The sequence below is a fragment of the Miniopterus schreibersii genome (genome assembly GCF_964146895.1).
Source record: "Miniopterus schreibersii genome assembly, chromosome: 18".
NCBI classification, from domain to species: Eukaryota; Metazoa; Chordata; class Mammalia; order Chiroptera; family Miniopteridae; genus Miniopterus; species Miniopterus schreibersii.
In genome coordinates this window covers 31,632,497-31,651,351 of record NC_138121.1, presented here as the reverse complement: position 1 = coordinate 31,651,351, position 18,855 = coordinate 31,632,497, and the positions used below count along the sequence as shown (strand labels likewise).

Sequence of the window (18,855 nt, the reverse complement as noted above, 5' to 3'; positions counted from 1 at the left end):
GGGTTCTGGGAGGATGGGTCATGGACCCAGAAACAGGTAAATGGGAGGGAGGCTTTGGAGACGCTGGGTTTGCTGGGTTCTTTGAGAAATAATTACAAGTAGAGGTATTTCAGTTGCTTTATTCCAATCCAAACGGGGGAGTGGGTTTCCTGTGCCACCACACACAATCCAGGATGAGAGGGTCAGAAGTCAAAGGTCCCAGTTCCAGGGGGTCAGCCCCTGCCAGGCATGTTGATGTAGACCTTGCCATCTTCTGAGGGTGGGGAAGAGAAAGCATGAGGCTTGACCACCCACCACCCACCCACATCTTCACCTCCCTGGGGACCCCCTGTCTCAGGGGTTTCCTCAGGAGTTCCCCCAGCAGTACCCCCAGGGTTTCCCCAGCAGTACCTCCAGGGCTTCCCCGGGGGCCCCCTCCATGGGAACCTCTTCCCGAGGGACACCGCCCCCACTCCAGGCCCTGCCCTCACCTTGGGTGGGCCTGTGGCGTAGGCCGGCACACAAAAACACTGCCACCACGATGAGCAGAGATACCACAGCATCCGCAGCCACAAGCCCCCCCAGGAGTGGTAGGGGGAGGGGCCCACACCCGGAACAGGAACCTGGAGGGTGGGGGCCAAAACAAGAAGGCAGCTTGAGGGGGTTCCAGGCTTTCAGGGCTGTGCTTTGAGCATATGGGCAGAGGAAGTCCCTGAGGGGTGACCCAGGTTCCCTGGGGTTGCACTTGGGGGATAAAAAAGGAGATGGGGATCCAGAGTCTGGGGTATCCCAGCATCCTGAGACCTGCTGTGCTTTGGGCATAGTGGGTCCTCCTGGGGCCAAGTCCCTGGGGCTGCAGTTTGGTGAAAAGGGCAGTGAGAAAGGGACCTGGGAAGGGCTGAAGATCCTCTGGGGCTCGATTTGGAATGCGAAGTGAGATGGTAACCTGGAGAGCTGCGGGGGGTATTCCAGGATAGGATCCTCAAGCTATACTTTAGGGATGGAGACGACCTGAAGTAGCATGGCAGTGGGGAAGGAGTGTTGCTTTCTCACCTGGGGTTACCTGAGCTGCCGCCACTGTGGAGAGAGATGGGAGGTAATCAGCCAGGGGAGGTGGTTCCCGGAATAGAGCGCAGGGAAAGGTAATGTCCTGAGAAGTAGGCTCCACTTCCAAAGATCAGATGAGTAGGAGGGGCCAAATGGGAGGGGAGCTCCCAGAGAAGCAGGAAGAGGCAGGAAATCGGAAGCAGCAGAGACCCAGCAGTGAGAAGGCGAGGCTAACAGGCAGGCACTCCAGAACCTGGCTTCCCTCCCCTAGAACCAGGCCCCAAAGCCAAATGGGTCTCCTGGAAGGGAAGGGAAGGGTCACTGGGAGAAGGACCCGCCCTTGGCATCCGTGTCTTCACCCAAGCCATCCCTTTCACAAATCCTCTGCCTGCCGCCCCCCCCCCCCCCCATAACTGCTGGCTTCACCTGGCAGCAAAAGTAGAAGCAGGATGTTGCCTGAAGGGATCATGGTGGGCTGTGGGTTGGAAGGGGTCTCCCAAAGGGCTTTGGTCCAGAGAGGTTCTGAGGAAGAGTGGGGGAGCAGAGAGGCAGCAAAAGCGGATGTCACCCTGCTGGTAGCAGGTCTAGCGGCTTCCTGTGTGTGGGGGTGGGGAGAGAGGAGAGGTGGTGGGTCCCTGTGACTGTCTTTGGGGACAAACTGAGGGAAGGGTCAGAGACTAGGGAAGTTGTTATGATTGTCCAGGTGGGAGGTAACAGGTGGACCAGGGTGTGGGCACTGGGGAGATTCTGGAAAGATTTTGGAGGGAACGCCAACAAAACTTGTTGATGGAGTAGATAAGCGTGTGTATGAGAGAGAGGGATCTAGGAGGACCAAAGCTTATGGCCTAAGCAACTGAGAAGATGGAGCATCCTTTGACAGGATGGAGGAGAAGCCGGTTTGGGGGCAGGGGGAGGGAAGTGCAGGAGGTTTGGGCACACTGAGCTGGAAATGCCCGCTAGATCTTCCTGTGGAGAATGACCACAGCTGCCTTTGAGTTCAGGGGTTAAGTCTCATCTGAAGGTGTAAATTTGGGGGTTGATGGCTTATGGATGGCATTTAAAGTCACCAGACAGGATGAGATTGCCAAGGAAGTGAGTACAGATGGACGACAACTCTTCCCCTCTAAGAATGGGTGAAGAGGGGGAAAGAGCCAGGGAAACTGAGAAGGAGCAGCAGGTGAACCCTCAGGAGGCCGTGGATTCTTGAAAGCAAGGGAGAAATGAGATTAATGTGAGCCCTATGGGCAGTCCCCAAGGCGGGAACTGAGAACAGCCTCTCCCTGGAATGTCAGCCAATGAGGGTGGGAATTCCTGCCTGCTTAGGTCACGCTGTAACACAGCAGCCAGCGAAGTGCTTCCCCTGCAGTCACACATTATGTTAAATGATGAATGAATACATGCGAACTGACCTCTGAAAAAGGAGGTGATGTGAGGAAAAGGGAGGAAGGCCTTTCCTCCCAGGAGACCAGGAGGTCTGGGCCCCCAGGCCTCTCCTCCCCCAGGACCAGTAATATTGCCCCCAGCCCCAGCCCCAGCCCGGGGCCCTGGAGTCGTTTCCAGTCCCCCTTCGACAGAGGCCGAGAAATCCAGGCCCCAGTGCCCCCCTCCTTCAGGAGCCCAATATCCCAGGCCCCTTTTTCTCAGACGGAAGGTGGGGAGCCCCCAGCCCTCTCTACCCTGTGCAGTCGCGCGCTCAGTCAGCCCAGCCCATTCAGAGCCTGGGTTTGCTGGAGCGCGACTGGGGGACTCCCGCGCTGTGGGCGGGGCCCTACCCGCGGCGGGCGGTGCCAGACCCGTTTAAAAACTCAAGGCTGACCCAGCCCAAGATCGGGGACCCGGCGGCTCCGCGGGGTAACAGCGAGGCTGGCGCAGCGCCGAGGCCGGGGCCCAGGGGGCCCGCAGTCCACGCCACGGAACCCCCGAGGTAATGGGGGGCGGGGGGTGAGGCCCGCTCGGCCCCGGCAGAGTGAGGCCCTGGGTCCTGAGACCGAGGGTGCCCGGTGTTTGGAGGGGAGACAGCGCTCGGATTCCGCGGTCAGGATGGAGGAGCGGCTGCGATTCTGGACTCCTGGGTCCTGGGGGCAAGGGGACTGGGATCAGGAATCTGGGGCCTGCGGGAGGCCGGGGCTGGCGGCCCAGATCCCTTCCCCGGGGGCAAGCGGGGCCGCGCGGAGTCCTCGGGGGCGTGGTTGTTCAAAACCAGCCGCGGGGCTCAGCGGGGAGGGCCCGGCAGGGTCCGCGCCGGCGGCGACTCTGCCCCCGCCCCGGGACTTCCCGAGTCGCCACGCGTCCCGGGTTCCGGGGCTGAGCAGAAATTCCCCGCGTGCGGGGATTCCGCGGGCGCCGAGCTCGGCCGCGCGCCCCGCCTCCCGGCGGGACACCTGGGCGCGCGGCGGGGAGGAGGGGTGCGGAAGATTCCCTTGCGTGCGCCCCGCGTCAGCGCGCCGGCGGGCGGCCCGAGCCCGCCTCCTCCCTTAACCCTTCCTCCGCCGGACGCGGGAGGCCGCGCGTGGGGGGCGCCGACCTGCTGGGTCGTGCCTACGAGGGGCCCGGGAGCTGGGACTCCCAGGGCCGAGGGAGCAGGAGGCTGAAGGTCCGGACTCTCGGGTCCTGGGGAAGCAGCTGCTGGGCTCCTGGTCTCCGGCGGGATGGGGCCTGGAAGGTGGGGGTGGGGTCTGGATCTCTGCGGAGCTAGGGGCTCTTGAGTCCTGGTTACCCCGGGAGAGGGCCTGGTTTCCCCAGGAAAGGGTGTCGGGGCAGCTTCTTGGGAAGAGAGATGTTGGAACCTGGATGTGCGGGTCCAGGATGTGATGCCAGACAACCCCCGAGGCCTCAGGACTGGGAGATCGGGACGGTGGGATTTTTCACGGAAGTCGTGGGGCGGGGGGGGGGGTGCGCAGAGGGGCATCCTCCTCCCCCGTCCTCAGTTTCCACGACGCTGGTGGAAAGTTGGCTCAGAGGGGAAAGTGCGGAGCAAAAGGAAGGAAACGGCGGAGGCGGGCGCAGCACCCGAAACCTTAGATTGGCTTTGGAGTTCTCAGGCGGCATCTGTGTGCCAATTTTTCCGCGCGGGAGGGCGAGGAGGGCGCCCAGTCCCCCGCACCCCCGCCCCTGCCCCCAACTCGGGTGCTGATTATTTCTCTTCCCTCTTTACCCCGCAGTGAGCCGGAGTGAGCGCAACCACTGCCCATCACAGACGGTGAAAAAGCTCCTGGAAGAACAGAGGCGCCGCCAGCAACAGCCTGACGCTGGTGGGGCACCGGTGAGGCCCATGAAGCCCTGTCCACTGCGGCTCTCAGGAGGCCATGTCCCGTGGGGCAGGGACCTGCTGGCTTGCTGGGTGTTCAGGGGTGATGAGAGATGTAGTCCTGATTTAGACGCCCTACAGCTGGGGAATGGATGCTGAAGAATCTCCAGATAAATTCAACTGTGTTCCTTTTTCCTTATGTCTCTACAGGGACAGTTCCCACCTCCCCTGGCCCAGCCCCTGACACCATCCCTGACCGAGGGTGAGGTTGGTAAGTCTGAAACCTCACTTGGTTCCTTCAGCTCCCAGCCCCGGCTTCCCTCAGGGACTTCTATCCCAACTCTTAGAACTTTGGGAAGCAGGAGTCAGGCCCTGATTCTTGCCGGGACCCAGTGGAAGTTCTCTGCAGCCCAGTAGTCTGCGCACACAGCCCTTTGGTGTCCCAGGGCCCCGGGCTCCCAGCCTTTTGGTGCTCTGGGAGTCTATGCCCTCAACCCCTCAGCATCCTGGGAGTCCAGGTCCCAGAAGTCCAACCTTCCAACCCCTTGGAGTCCCAGGATTCTAGGTCCTGGAAGTACTAGCTTTCAGTACCTTGGGAGACTCCAGGCCCTCACACGGGTCCTCCAGCCTTGGCTGTGACTTCCCTAACTTTGGTAACCTGGCCTGCCCCTGTTCCTCTTCTCACATGCAGGCCATACTCACTTCCCAGCCCACCAGGAGACTGTGGGTTCTGGACTTGGCAGCCTGGCCCCCACCACAGGCTTTCCAGACTGGAGCCCCAACACGCATGCTGCCTACACAGACAGCCCCTACTCTTATCCTACATCTGCTGCTGAAGGTTTCCTGACTTCTGACTTCTGCCCACTCTTGGACCCAGGACAACCATATCCATTTCCCCTGGGGATGGAGGTGAGATACAGAGTGGAAACAGAATGCTGAAGGGCCCCCAAAATCCCCAGGTGCCTTCATGCAGCGTTCTGAGTTATTTGGGGCTGGGTTAAGATCCCATTCCTCAGATGGGCAAAATTAAGGCCCAAAGGTCTAAGTTCACTTCGCACAGGTGGGACACGCAGCCTCTCTACCTGGGGCTCTATATGTGTGTGTGTGGTGGGTTGGGTTGGGAAGAGGGAATCCTCAGCTGACTGGCTCTCCTCACCACCCGTACCCTTCAGGATCCCCTGGATACCCGGCCCTATGCAGAACCTTCCCTGCCACAGGTGGGATCCTGGAAAGGTTCTGGACTCCCCTCAGGACCCCCACAGTTGCCCCCTGTTGTCACCGGACCATCCCTGGATGCAGCCCGTGCCCATATGCTGGCCTTGGGGCCACAGCGGCTGCTGGCCCAGGATGAGGAGGGAGACACGTGAGTATAGGGGACTGGAGGCTGTGGGCTCCTGGCCCGGGTGGGGGGGCTGTACTCACTGCTGCCCCCACCTGTTCTCAGGCTCCTGCACCTGTTGGCAGCCCGGGGTCTGCGTTGGGCAGCATATGCTGCAGCGGAGGTGCTCCAAGTGTACAGACATCTGGACATTCGTGAGCATAAGGGCAAGGTGAGGGCCAGGGGCTTGGATTACTGAATCTGAGGGCAGAGGGTCTTGGGGCCTGGCTTCCTGGTTTTCAGAGGGGAGGGGGACTGACTTTTCCTTTCACCTGCAGACTCCTCTCCTGGTGGCTGCTGCCGCCAATCAGCCCCTGATTGTGGAGGATCTACTGAACCTGGGAGCGGAGCCCAATGCTACTGACCATCAGGGACGGTCTGTCTTGCATGTGGCTGCTACCTATGGGCTCCCAGGAGTCCTCTCGGTATGGCTGTGGCAGGTGGGGTGCACTGATTGCCCAGATCCTGGCTTTCGGGAATGAGAGGCACGGGGAGACCCTAATCCAGCACTCTGCCTTCTCTTCCTCCCAGGCTGTGATTAACTCAGGGGTTCGGGTTGACTTAGAAGCCAGAGACTTCGAGGGTAAGTTGGGTGGTGTGCAGGGCTGGTGTGGCAGGTGGGGCTGGGCAGGTTGGGTGCTCCAGATGCAGAGCCCTCACTGTCTCCATTCCGCAGGCCTCACCCCTCTCCACACAGCCATCCTGGCCCTCAATGTTGCTATGTTCCCACCTGACCTCTGTCCCCGGGTGCTGAGTACTCAGGCCCGAGACAGGCTGTCTTGCGTCCAGATGTTGCTGCACATGGGTGCCGATCACACCAGCCAGGTGAGCTGGGCTATGGGCAGCCAGCCCTGAGGAGGGCTTATGGGATCGGGGCACCTGGGTGTCCAGGGCTCCAAACAAACACTGACTTTGCCTTTTCCCAGCCTGTGTCCTGGAGCACATTGCTTCACTTCTCTGTGTCCCAATTGTCAGCTGGAAATAATATTACTGATCTTAGCCTATATTTATCAAGCACTGAGTTTCATAGAATATTGAATTCTCACAAACACCTTTTGATGTGTGTGCTATTATTTCTCTCTTTTGCTGATAAGGAGACTAAGGTACAAGGTGTCAAAAGTCTTACAGCTTGTGAGTGTCGGAGAGGAGATTAGAACCCAGGTAGTCTGATTTTAGAACTGAGCTCTCAACAGTTATTTTATATTACCCTCCTTCCTTTACGAGCTAGCTGAGAGAATGAAACATCCACATATCACTTTGGCTTCTTTTTTTAAAGAATTTTAGCACTGATAAAGTACAGAAAATAGTATAACGAACTCCATGTACCAAACAAACATCAATAATAAGCAACTCATAGCCAGTCCTGCACCATCTATGCCTCCACTTAGCTATGTTAAGGAAATCCAAGCATATAAGTTTATCCATAAATATTTGTGTGTCTTTAAAAGAACTCTTGCCCAGCCGGGCGTGGCTCAGCGGTTGAGCGTCGACCTAGGATCCAGGCGATCAGGGTTCGATTCCTAGTCAGGGCACATGCCCGGTTTCCGGGCTAGACAGCTGATCAATGACTCTCTCATCAGTGATGTTTCTGTCTCTCTCTCCTTCTCCTTTCCTCTCTCTGAAATCAATAAAGATATATTTAAAAAATAATAATAAAAATAAATAAATAAAAGAACTCTTAGCCACAATACCATTATTCCACCTTAGAAATAATTAACAATTTCATAACGTCAAATATCCTGGCTGTATTCAACTTTCGTTTGGCTCTAAAGTGTCATACATTTATTTTTTTCATTAAAAAACCCCTGAGGATCCAAATAAAGCCCACATATTGTAGTGATTTGTTTGTTTTTAAGTTTTTTAAAAATTGATTTTAGAGAGAGAAACATCAATCAGTTGCCTCCTGCACGTACCCCACTGGTAACCGAATTGCAACCTAGGCATGTGCCCTGACCAGAAATCAAACCGGCGACTTTTTGGTGCACAGGATGACACTCAACCGACTGAGCCACACCAGCCAGGGTGCAATGATATGTCCTTTTAAGTCACTCTTAACTTAGAGCCTCCCCCTCCATCTCTGTTTTCTCTTCATAATTTATTTAGTGAGCCAATTAGGTTGTTTTGCCCTGTATGAATACCTAACATTTTTAATATCATTACAAACTCTTTAAAGGCACATACTAAAGTTTCATTGTGGAAAATGGCTTCATTTGCTCCAAAATATGAAGAGAACAGCTTAATATGGAAATGGACACAGGCTTAGTTTAATCCACTGATTAATGTTGCTCAGCTCTCATCCTTGTAATAGATAAAGTACAGTCCCTGTGGGATGTGGGTACGTTTTACTGTGCTTGATAGAATGTGGGGTGGCCAGAGCAGCTGCTAACCCAGAGAACACCTTGGAGGATTAGGAAGGGAGCCTTTTCCCCAGACGCTTGGGCTGGAAAATTCTCTTAATAAATGTAAAGCTTGGTGATTTGTATGGTGTGAATGGCAACCCCTTAAATGTGGTATTTTTGTATAGTGCACAATCCATACAACTGTATAAGGCACCCCTGGGTGCTTACAAAGGAGAGGCAGGGTCCCCACAGGCTCTTGGGCTCCATGGCGGGGGGCCTGGGCGTGAGGACTGGCCTTACCTCTGCCGTTCACCTCCCCACAGGAGATCAAGAGCAACAAGACTGTTCTGCATTTGGCTGTGCAGGCCGCCAACCCCACCCTAGTTCAGCTGCTGCTGGAGCTGCCACAGGGAGACCTGCGGGCCTTTGTCAACATGAAGGTGGGGCCCTAGGCCAGAATGTGGAGACCATGAGAGATGTGGCAGAGAGGGCAGTGGGATAGTGGGGGTTCTATGGGCTGTGACTGGAGGGGACATTGTATGGGACCTAGATGGAGGCTGTACAGGATGTAGATGTAGATTGAGGTGTGTGGAATGTGGTTGTGGAGGGGGCTCTGGGATGTGGGCGGGGTGTGTGGGATCTGGATGTGAAGGGAGAAATATGCCGGTGGATGCTACAGACTATGAAGTGTGGTGCTGAGGGCTCAGGCCAGCTGAGTCTGAATCCTTCTCTGTCTTCCCCTCACTGTCCCCAGGCCCATGGGAACACGGCCCTCCACATGGCAGCTGCCCTGCCCCCTGGGCCACCCCAGGAGGCCATAGTGCGGCGCCTGCTGGCAGCCGGGGCGGATCCAACACTGCGAAACCTGGAGAACGAACAGCCTGTCCACCTGCTGCGTCCTGGGCCGGGCCCTGAGGGGGTGAGCACTGAGCCCGCCCTGACTACAGAGTGACCTCTGACCTAACTGGGCAACCCCCGACCCTACTCATTCCTAACCTCAGGGGGTTCCTTATAATCTCAGAAGGTCACCTTGACCCCTATCCAACCCTGAGTCCAAAACGTGACCTCTTACCTCAGTATTTGATCCCTTACCTTGAAATGGTAACTCCTCCTGACCTCTACTTCAATCCTGACCTCAGACTGGCACCTCTGCTTCCAAGCCTGAATCCTGACCTCAGGGTATGACCTTTGGTTCTCAAGTGTGACCTCCAATCCCTTTCCCCTAACCCCGAGTCCTGACCTCAAAGTGGGACTCCTGACCCCCAAATGGGACTTCTGACCGCATGTCTCTACCCTTCAACTCCCATCCTCAATGTGAACCCAAAGGCGGGAGCTCCCAACCAGCAAGTTTTCCCTTCACCTCCTGAGTCTTTTCTCAATGTGTGAACCTAGACCTTCACCCCCAACTCCAAATCATGACTCTGACCTGATCTTCCAACTCATCCGACCCCACTCAACTTTTCTTTAACTTCCAACCTCACCAGCTGTGCTTCCCCTGCCTCTCTTTGCAACCTCCAAAACATCTCCCTCTGCCTTGTCTTCACAGCTCCGGCAGCTATTGAAGAGGAGCCGCGTGGCACCCCCAGGCCTGTCCTCTTAGGACTCAAACCCAGAACCTGGACTGATTTTCCAGTCCCCACCGTCCTGTGGGACAGTCAGCGTATGCTAATGTTGCAAATCCATGATAATGTATGTGGAATGTCCTGCCATTGGGGTCTTACATTAAAACCTCAAAGTGGCTGCTGGGGTGGAGGTAAACAGCCCCCAATATTTGGGGTGGTGTGCTATCCTTCCCTCACTCACAAGGAGCCCCCTTGATGATTTCTGTGAAATTGAGGCCCCTTGATTGTTTCTGTGAAACACCCTGCACCCCCAACCCTTCCCCCACTTAGCTCTTCACACCTGGAACCTGAGCTATAACTCCCCTATGTGGTACGTGGGGCATCCCAAACAGCTCCCAGTATCATCCCAGTAGAGTTCTTAAGATGAACCCCCAACCTCTCCAGGTCCTTAACCCTGAGATATAAGGACTCTGCTAGATTAGAGTCCCCTAGGTCCTACTGCTTTCTAATTTAGAACTCAGCTGGGCCCCTGTCCCAGTCCTCTGCATTTCCACTGAATCCCTCCCTGAAACTCCCTATTAAACTCAGTTTGCCTAGAACTTCTGTCGTCTAATCTCTGGAGACATTGGTGTTGGGGAGTGGCTGTGGTGCCTGGCTGAGAAGTGTTTGGATGAATGTTCCTGGGTGGGGGCATGGAGCAGATACTGTGGGTGCGAAGTCCTTATGTCGTCACCCTCCCCCTATAACACATGGTGGCTTGACTGCCAGTGCCAGCACGTGAAGCTTTGCTGTGCCTTAGATGTGAGCATGGCAAGCCTTCAATGCCAGGGAGTTCATGCAACTTCCCACTCAAGCAGCCCTCAACCACCGGCTGGGAGAAGATGGGAAATAAATACTCCAGGTCCCTCCCCTCTCTATTGGCATAACTCGGGAGCGTGTTGTACATGGCTCTCGAAGTTCCCCAACAGAAAAATAAGTTCCAGTTCCCCACAGAGGTACTGGCTTAACACCCGTTCTTGCTCTAGCTGGTTGGCTGAGTGGTTAGAGCATCGGCCTGTGGACTGAAGGGTCCCGGATTTGATTCTGGCCAAGGGCACGTACCTCGGTTGCAGGCTCAATCCCCAGCCCAGGTTGGGGCACATGCGGGAGGCAATCAATAGATGTGTCTCTCTCACATCGATATTTCTCTCCCACTCTGAAAAGCAATGAAAATAATAACTAAGAAAATAACACCCTTTCTTGGTTGCTTTCCTTTTTCTGTGTTACTTCCGCCTCCCCTACCAATGTACGCCTTTTCCAAATAATCTCAAATCCTTGCCTCGGCCTCTGCTTCTGGAGAAACCCACACTAAGAAGAGCTCTACAGCCTGGCTGGTGTGGCTCAGCGGTTGAACATCTACCTATGATCCAGGAGATCACGGTTCGATTCCTGGTCAGGGCACATGCCCGGGTTGTGGACTTGATCCCCAGCAGGGGATGTGCAGGAGGCAGCCGATCAATGACTCATCATTGATGTTTCTATCCCTCCCTCTCCCTTCCTGTCTCTGAAATCAATAAAGACATATATATATATTTAAATAAAAGAATAGATCCACAATGTCCTCTTATGCCTGTCTCACAGCCTCTGCTCTGGCCTCCATCCCAATTTCATCACCAAAGAGCACCCACCCCAGATAGCCTTTTTTAAAATTAAATTTATTGAGGTGACATTGATTAATAGCAGTATGTAAGTCTCAAGTGTACAATTCTATAATCATCTGTAAATTACATTGTGTGCTCACCACCCAAAGTCTAGTCTCCCTCCGTCACCATATAGGGTGGGGCAAAAGTAGGTTTACAATTGTTCACATAGAAAATAATAGTCATTAATAAATCATCCTACAAGAATAAATCATTTTGCGTACTCACAACTATCAGCCTACTTTTGCCCCACCCTGTGTATTTGGACCTCTTACCCTCTTCATCCTGCCCCTAAACCCCTTCCCCTCTGGTGACTTTCATATTGCCATCTGTGTCTATGAGTTTGATTGTTTTATTTGTTCGTCTCTTGCTTTCTGATTTATATCCCCCATGAGGAAATCCTGTGGTTCTTGTTTCCATCTGTCCATCGGACTTATTTCACTTTGCGCGATATTCAAGATCCATCCATGTTGTCACAAACGTCAGTATTTCATCTTTTCTTACGGTGGAGTAGTGTTTTGTATATGTGTACCACAGCTTTGCCCAGTTGTTCATCAAAGGACACTTCTTAGGTTGTCTCCATGTCTCGGCCACTATAAATAATGCTGCAGTGAACATAGGGGTACATATATCTTTATGAAAAAAATGCTTTCAATTTTTTTGGTAGATATCCAGAAGAGCAATTGCTGGGTCATATGTTAACTGTAATTAATTTTTTGAGGAACCTCCATACTGGTTTCCACAGTGGCTGTACCAGTTTACATTCCCAACAGCAGTGAATGAGGGTTCCTTTTCCCCACAACCTCCCCAGCACTTGTTATTACCTGTCTTGTTGATAATAGCCATTCTAATGGGTGTGAGGTGGTATCTCATTGTGGTTTTGATTTGCATTTCCCTTATAGCTAGTGAAGTTGAGCATGTTTTCATATATCTGTTGGCCATTTGTCTTCTTGGGAAAAGTGTTTAGATCCTCTGCCCATTTTATTTATTGTTGACTCTGTTACAGATGTCCCCCATTCCCCCCCCTTCTTTGCCTCCCTCCACCCAGCCTCTGCTCTTTCTAGGCCTTCACCACATTATTGTCCATGTCCATGGGCTATGCATATATGTTTATATATACTTGAGTTGATCTCTTCCCATCCTCACCATCCCCCTCTCCTCTGACCCCTGTCAGTCTATTCCATGTATCCATGCTTCTGGTCCTATTTTGTGTTTATTTTGTTCATTAGATTCCACACATAAGTGAGATCACATGATATATGTCTTTCTCTGCCTGGCTTATTTCGCTTAGCATAATAATCTCCAGACCCCACCATGCCATCCCAAAGGGTAAGAGATCCTTCTTCTTCACAGCTGCATAGTATTCCATGGTGTAAATGCCCCACAGGTTTTTTTATCCACTCATCTACTGATGGGTGCTTGGACTGTTTCCTGGTCTTAGCTATTGTAAATTGCGCTGCTGTAACATACAGGTGCATATATTTTTTCTGATTAGTGTTTCTTAGGGTATATACCCAGAAGTGGGGTTGATGGGCCAACAGGCAGTTCCATTTTTAATTTTTTGAGGAAACTCCACACTGTTTTCCATAGTGGCTGCACCAGTTTGCATTCCCACCCAACAATGCACTAGGGTTCCCTTTTCTCCACATCCCCGCCAGTACTTGTTGTTTGTTGATTTATTGATGTAGCCATTCTGGCAGACTTGAGGCGATACCTCATTGTAGTTTTAATTTGCATCTCTCTGATGATTAGTGACATTGAACATTTTTTTTCTTTTTTCTTTAATCCTCACCAGAGGATATTTTTTCCATTGCTTTTCAGAGAGTAGAAGGAAGAGAGAGAGAGAGAGAAACATTGATGTGAGACTCATCTATTAGTTGCCTCCCGCACTCACCCCTACCGGGGCCAGGGATGAAACCTGCTACTGAGGCACGTGCCCTTGGCTGAAATCAAACCCGGGATCCTTCAGTCCGTAGGCTGACGTTCTAACCACTGAGCCAAACCAGCCAGGGCTGTCCATTGAATTTTTATCCTGCAACTTTTACTGTATTTGTTTATTGTTTCTAATAGATCTTTGGTGAAGTCTTTAGGGTTTTCTGTATATAGAATCATGTCGTGTGCCATAGGACGATTTTACTTTGTCAATCCCAATGTGGATGCCTTTTATCTCTTTCTCTTGCCTGATTGCTCTGACAGTCAGTGGCGAGAGCGGGCATCCTTGTTTTGTTCCTAATCTTAGAGGAAAAGCTTTCAGTTTCCCACCCTTGAGTGTGATATTAGCTGAGGGTTTGTCCATATATGGCCTTCATTATGTTGAGGCACTTTCCTCCTATACCCATTCTGTTGACTGTTTTCAGCATCAATAGGTGTACCTTGTCAAATGCTTTTTCTGCATCTATTGATATGATCATATGACTTTGTCTTTTATTTTGTTGATGTGACGTGTCATGTTGACCTGCAAATATTAAACCATTCTCGAACCCCTGGAATGAACCCCCTGTGACCACAAAGCATCATCTTTTACACGTATTCGATTTGCTAGTCTTATGTTTCGGATTTGCATCCGTATGCAGCAGAGATACTATTGGTCTTTAGGTCTTTACTGTGTGTGTGTGTGTGTGTGTGTGTGTGTGTGTGGTCCTTGCCAAGTTTTGGTAACAGGGTGCTATTGGCCTAATAAAGTGAGTTAGGAAGTATTGCCTCTTCTTCCATTTTTGGAAAGAGTTTGAGGTCAGGTATTGTCTTCTTTGAATGTTTGGTAGATTCATTTGTGAAGCCATCTGGTCCTGGATGTTTACTTTTGGGGAGGTTTTTAATGACTGTTTCCTTTCTGCAGCTCAGTCTACTTAGATTTTTCAGTTCTTCGTGAATGAGTCTAGGGAGGTTATATGTTTTCTAAGCGCTTGTCCATCTCTTCCACGTGATCTAATTTGGCGGCACATAGCCTTTTAGAGTACTCTTACGTAGTCCTTTGTATTTCTGTTTTTCTTTGTAACTTTCATTTCTGCTTTTGTTTGGGTCCTTTCTCTCTTTGCCTTAGTCTAGCCAAACAAATGTCAATTTTATTAATCTTTTCAAGAACCAATTCTTTCTTGCTTTAATTTTTCTATCGTTTCTTTGTTCTCTATATTAATTCTGCTTTGATTTTCATGGTTTTCTTTCTTCTACGGACTTTGGGCTTTGTTCATTCTTATTTTCCTAAGGTGAAATGTTAGGTTATTTTTAAAAGATTTTGTTGTTGTTGTTTATTGAGGCAGACCTGTAAACTTTCCTCTTATTATTGCTTTTGCTGCATTCCAAAGACTTTGATATGTCATAATGTCATTCTCATTGACCCAGTAGTGTTTCAGTAGCATGTTGTTTAATCTCCACATATTTGCATTTTTTCCAGCTTGCTTTTTGCAGTTGACTTTCAGTTTCAAAACCCTGTGGTCAGAGACTATGCTTTCAATCTTTTTGAATTTGTTGAGACTAGCTTTGTGCTCCAAAATATGGTCTCTCCTTGAGAATATGTCGTGTGCACTAGAGAAAAATGTATATTCTGGTGTTTAGGGATGAAAAGCTCTGTAAATATCGATTATGTCCACTTGGTCTAATATGTCATTGGAGGCTGATATTTCTTTATTGATTTTCTGTTTGGATGATGTACTTGTTGCTGTCAATGAGGTATTTAGCTTCCCTACTATAATTGTATTTTTGTCAGTTTCTTCCTTTAATTCTGTTAATAATTGCTTTATGTATTTTGGTGCTCTCAGGTTGAGTGCATATATATTAATAAGTGTTATGTCGTCTTGATGTATTGTTCCCCTTTATCATTAAAAAATGCCCATCCTTGTCTCTTGTTACCTTCTTTATCTTGAAATCTATATTTTCTGATATAAGTGTGGCTACATCTGCTTTTCTCTGGATGCCATTTGCTTGAAGAATCATTTTCAAACCTTCATGTTGAGTCTACATTTGTCTTTGCAGCTGAGATGGGTCTCCTGAAGGCAGCATATAGTTGGGTTGTTTTTTTAAAAAATCCAATCTGCTACTCTGTGCCTTTTAATGGTGAGTTCAGCCCATTTAAATTTAGGGTGGTTATTGATGTATGAGGATTTCCTATAGCCATTTGGTCTTTTATTTTCTGGTAGCTCTGTGTCTCCATTGTTTCTTTTCCCTTGTATTTCTATAATTTTAGTTTGGTGGTATTCTATGACTTTTCCCCCCTCTGTTTCCTCTTTTTTTATGTTATGTGTCTCAGTTCTAGATTTTAGGTTTATGTACAGTAGTCCTTTTTATTCCGATTGCATCTTATTTCCATTTACCCGTGCAAAGTTTAGTCTCCCTCCTTTTATGTTTTTGTTGTCACAAATTATTCCCTTTTATACCCAATCAGAACAGAAAAAAAAAAAATCCAAAAAATGAGGGTAATGTAAGGAGCCTCTGGGACAACTTCAAGCATACCAACATTCACACCATTTCAGAAGAAGAAGAGAAAGAACAAAGGATTGAAAACCTATGTAAAATAATAATGATGGAAAACTTCCCTAACCTGGTGAAGAAACTACAAGTCCAGGAAGCACAGAGTCCCAATCAAGATGAACCCAAAGACGCCCACAGCAAGACACACCATAAGTAAAATGGCAAAGGTTAAAGACAAAGAGAGAATCTTAAAAGCAGCAAGAGAAAGACAGTTACCAACAAGGGAGTTCCCATAAGACTGTCAGCTGATTTCTAAAGAGTAACATTTCATGCCAGAAGGGTTTGGCACAATATATTCAAAATGATGAGAAGCAAGGACCAACAACCAAGATTACTCGACCTAGCAAAGCTCTCATTTAGAATTGAAGGACATATAAAAAGATTCCCAGACAAGAAAAAGCTAGTGGAGTTCATCACCACCAAACCAGTGTTACATAAAATGTTAAAGGGTCTCCTTTAAGAAGAAGAAAAAAAAGATAAGAAATATGAACAATAGTCCTGGCCAGGTGGCTCAGTTGGTTGGAGTGTTGTCCCGTACAGCTAGGCACATACGTAGGCTGCAGGTTCGATTCCCAGTTGGGATGCGTATGGGAGGCAACCGATCAATGTTTCTCTCTCACACTGATGTTTCTCTCTCTCTCTCCCTTCCTCTCTCTGTAAGCTCAATAAAAACATATACTCAGGTGAGGATTAAAAAATATATATATGAACAACAAAATGGCAATAAAAACATATCTATCAACAATTGAATCTAAAAAACAAAATAAATGAACAAGCAGGACAGAAACAGACTCAAGGATACAGAGAACGTTTTGATGGTTGCCAGGTGGGAGGGGGTTGGGGAAATCGGTAAAAAAGGTGAAGTGATTAAGAAGTACAAATTGGTCCTGGCCGGTTTGGCTCAGGCATTAGAGCGTCGCCCTGTGCACCGAAGGGTCGCGGCTTTGATTCCCAGTCGAGGGCACATACCTTGGTTGCAAGTTCCCCGTCCAGGTGTGTGTGTGGGGGGGGGGGGGCGTGCGGGAGGCAGCCAATCGATGTGTCTCTCTCACATCGATGTTTCTCTCTCTCTCTCTCTTTCCCCCTCCTCCTTCCCTTCTACTCTTTCTAGAAGTCAGTGGAAAACATCCTTGGGTGAGGATTAAAAAACAAGAGAGAAAGTACAAATTGGTAGTTACAGAATAGTCACGGGGATGTAAAGTACAGCATAGGGAATATAGTCAATCATATTGTAATGACTATGTGTGGTGTCAGATGGGTACGAGATCTATCAGGATGATCACTTAGTAAGTTATATAGTGTCTAACCACTGGGGTGTACACCTGAAACTAATATAATATTGTATGTCAACTGTAATTGAAAAAAAAAGTTTTAAAAAAGGAGCTTGAGATACCATAGGAGCTCTGGCCTGCCGACTTCCAGATTTCTTTTATGTAAGAAAATAACCATCAAAAAAAGAAATTTATTTTATTTAAGTATTTCACTCAACTATTTGGGAGGTTAATAAGAAGTTTCTTTTGTTTTCCAGTAGGTGGTGCTGAAGCACAAGTTTTTATTTGCTCTTACCTGCACCAGTGGGGCTTCTGAGATATCTGTGGGGTGGTGTCACCTCTGCCATGGAAAACGTTCATATTTTCCAAGGAGGTGAGCATCTCCTTCACAACCCCATCACCTAGGTCTCAGGGCACCACCCTGTGGCGGGATGTGGTCCTCTATGGATCTCCCAGCCTCCCTGTAGTCAGAAGCCTCTGGCAGAGCTACTCTGTCTGAAGGACCCAGCTGTTTCCACCAGGCTCCTTGCGATGAGTAGGGGAGGGGTAGGCGGGGGAAGCGGTTCAAGTGTCTGCAGCTCTGATTTTTTCAGTGGGTTTTGCCACAATAGTACAGACCACTTACTGTGGAAAGTTTTCTTTGTCTTTTCACAATCTGCTGAGTGAGAATTTTACTGCGACAAACCCATAGGAGGATGGGTGGCTTCCCACATCTGCAGCTTCCTTTGTCCAGTGATGGCAGGTTGTGGAACCCTGCCACCCTTTGCACCACTTCTCTGCCCCTGACCTTGGGCCCAGCCTCAATGTGTGCCAACCACCCAGGCCTGATTGCTCTCTGCCCCTTCAGTTTTCTCAGTGAGGGTTGTGCCCCAAGCCTTCACTGCTATCACATCTGCTGGCTGCAGCCAGTGCCAGACTGTGTCTGCAGCTCCTGCCTCTGTCCTTCCTTCGTCCTGTCTCTCCTGTTCACTCCCATGTGCCTCCCTTCAGGTGTCTCAATGCATGAATCCCTCAGGCATGTTTGTGTGTTCGGCAGGGGATTCTTTATAGAATTATAGTTGTCCAACTTGTAACTTCAAGGGGAGAGACTTAGAGACCCCCTCACACCACCAGGCTGCTAATGTCACTCCCCAGAAAGCCTTTTGACCCACCGTAGCCTCCCACTGCTTAGAGCCTCTCATGGACAACAAACCCAGCCCACATGTACCAGTGTCTCCACCCCAAACTTGATGCTTAAAATAACCACCACTTATCATGCATGATTCTGCAATCTGGGCTGAGCTCACCTGGGCAGTCCCATTATCTTGCTTTGGTCACTCATGTGGCTTGGAACAGTCCCAAAAGGGAGTGTTCCGAGAGAACAAGCCCTTGCTTGCATCAAGCATGCTGACATCCAATTGGTCAACGTGTCACATGGCCAAGCCCAGAATTAATGGGGACAGAGGCACTACACAAGGGCATGGATACTAGGAGGTGGGATCAGGGGCTGCCAGCGTAAGTTTCCTACATCAGCTGCCCTGCACCAGCATACAAGTGCTCTTCTGAGTACTCATATAGTGGCAGCTGACCCATGAATTCCTAAGAATATGTTGTATTTCATTGATTCTAAGAACTTAATTGGAATTCATCTTACAATCAGTCATGTGGCATAGTTTAAATTTTACATTTTTCCCTTTGTGGTACATAAAATAATGGTATTTCCTATCGCTGATGGCACCTTAGATTCTGTTGACATATAAGATGCATATCCCAACATGTATGAACACACACACCACTAACATGATAAAATGTCTAAGAAATTTTGTGTTATTAAAAACAGAATTTATCAAATTATTTCAATGGGAAAATACGAGTGGCTTAGAGGAACAAGAACATCAAATGAGCAATAG

The 18,855-nt window shown here is 49.8% G+C and overlaps 2 protein-coding genes across 7 annotated transcripts; one reads left to right on the top strand and one right to left on the bottom strand.

Moving 5' to 3' along the window:
- Positions 1 to 103: 103 nt before the first annotated feature.
- Positions 104 to 3,885, bottom strand: HCST (hematopoietic cell signal transducer). Of its 6 annotated transcripts, none has more exons than XM_081118452.1 (5): positions 3,813 to 3,885; positions 1,453 to 1,621; positions 1,033 to 1,056; positions 471 to 602; positions 104 to 253 (listed from the first exon to the last, which is right to left on the bottom strand). In XM_081118452.1, the coding sequence occupies exons 2-5, from the start codon at positions 1,493 to 1,495 to the stop codon at positions 213 to 215; spliced, it is 240 nt and encodes a 79-aa protein (XP_080974578.1). In that variant the 5' UTR covers positions 1,496 to 1,621; positions 3,813 to 3,885; the 3' UTR covers positions 104 to 212. The 6 variants fall into 6 exon arrangements, with proteins under 6 accessions (XP_080974578.1, XP_080974577.1, XP_080974576.1 ...); XM_081118451.1 differs by lacking the exon at positions 3,813 to 3,885 and adding an exon at positions 3,298 to 3,416 and having other exon boundaries at positions 1,453 to 1,617; XM_081118450.1 differs by lacking the exon at positions 3,813 to 3,885 and adding an exon at positions 2,799 to 3,205.
- Positions 3,473 to 10,151, top strand: NFKBID (NFKB inhibitor delta). The gene is made up of 12 exons (XM_081118435.1): positions 3,473 to 3,619; positions 4,188 to 4,288; positions 4,484 to 4,544; positions 4,965 to 5,182; positions 5,446 to 5,636; positions 5,718 to 5,823; positions 5,930 to 6,076; positions 6,183 to 6,234; positions 6,328 to 6,476; positions 8,314 to 8,430; positions 8,745 to 8,909; positions 9,537 to 10,151. Exons 4-12 carry the CDS (start codon positions 5,177 to 5,179, stop codon positions 9,588 to 9,590), a joined length of 987 nt encoding a protein of 328 aa, XP_080974561.1. The 5' UTR covers positions 3,473 to 3,619; positions 4,188 to 4,288; positions 4,484 to 4,544; positions 4,965 to 5,176; the 3' UTR covers positions 9,591 to 10,151.
- The last annotated feature ends 8,704 nt before the right edge of the window (positions 10,152 to 18,855 follow it).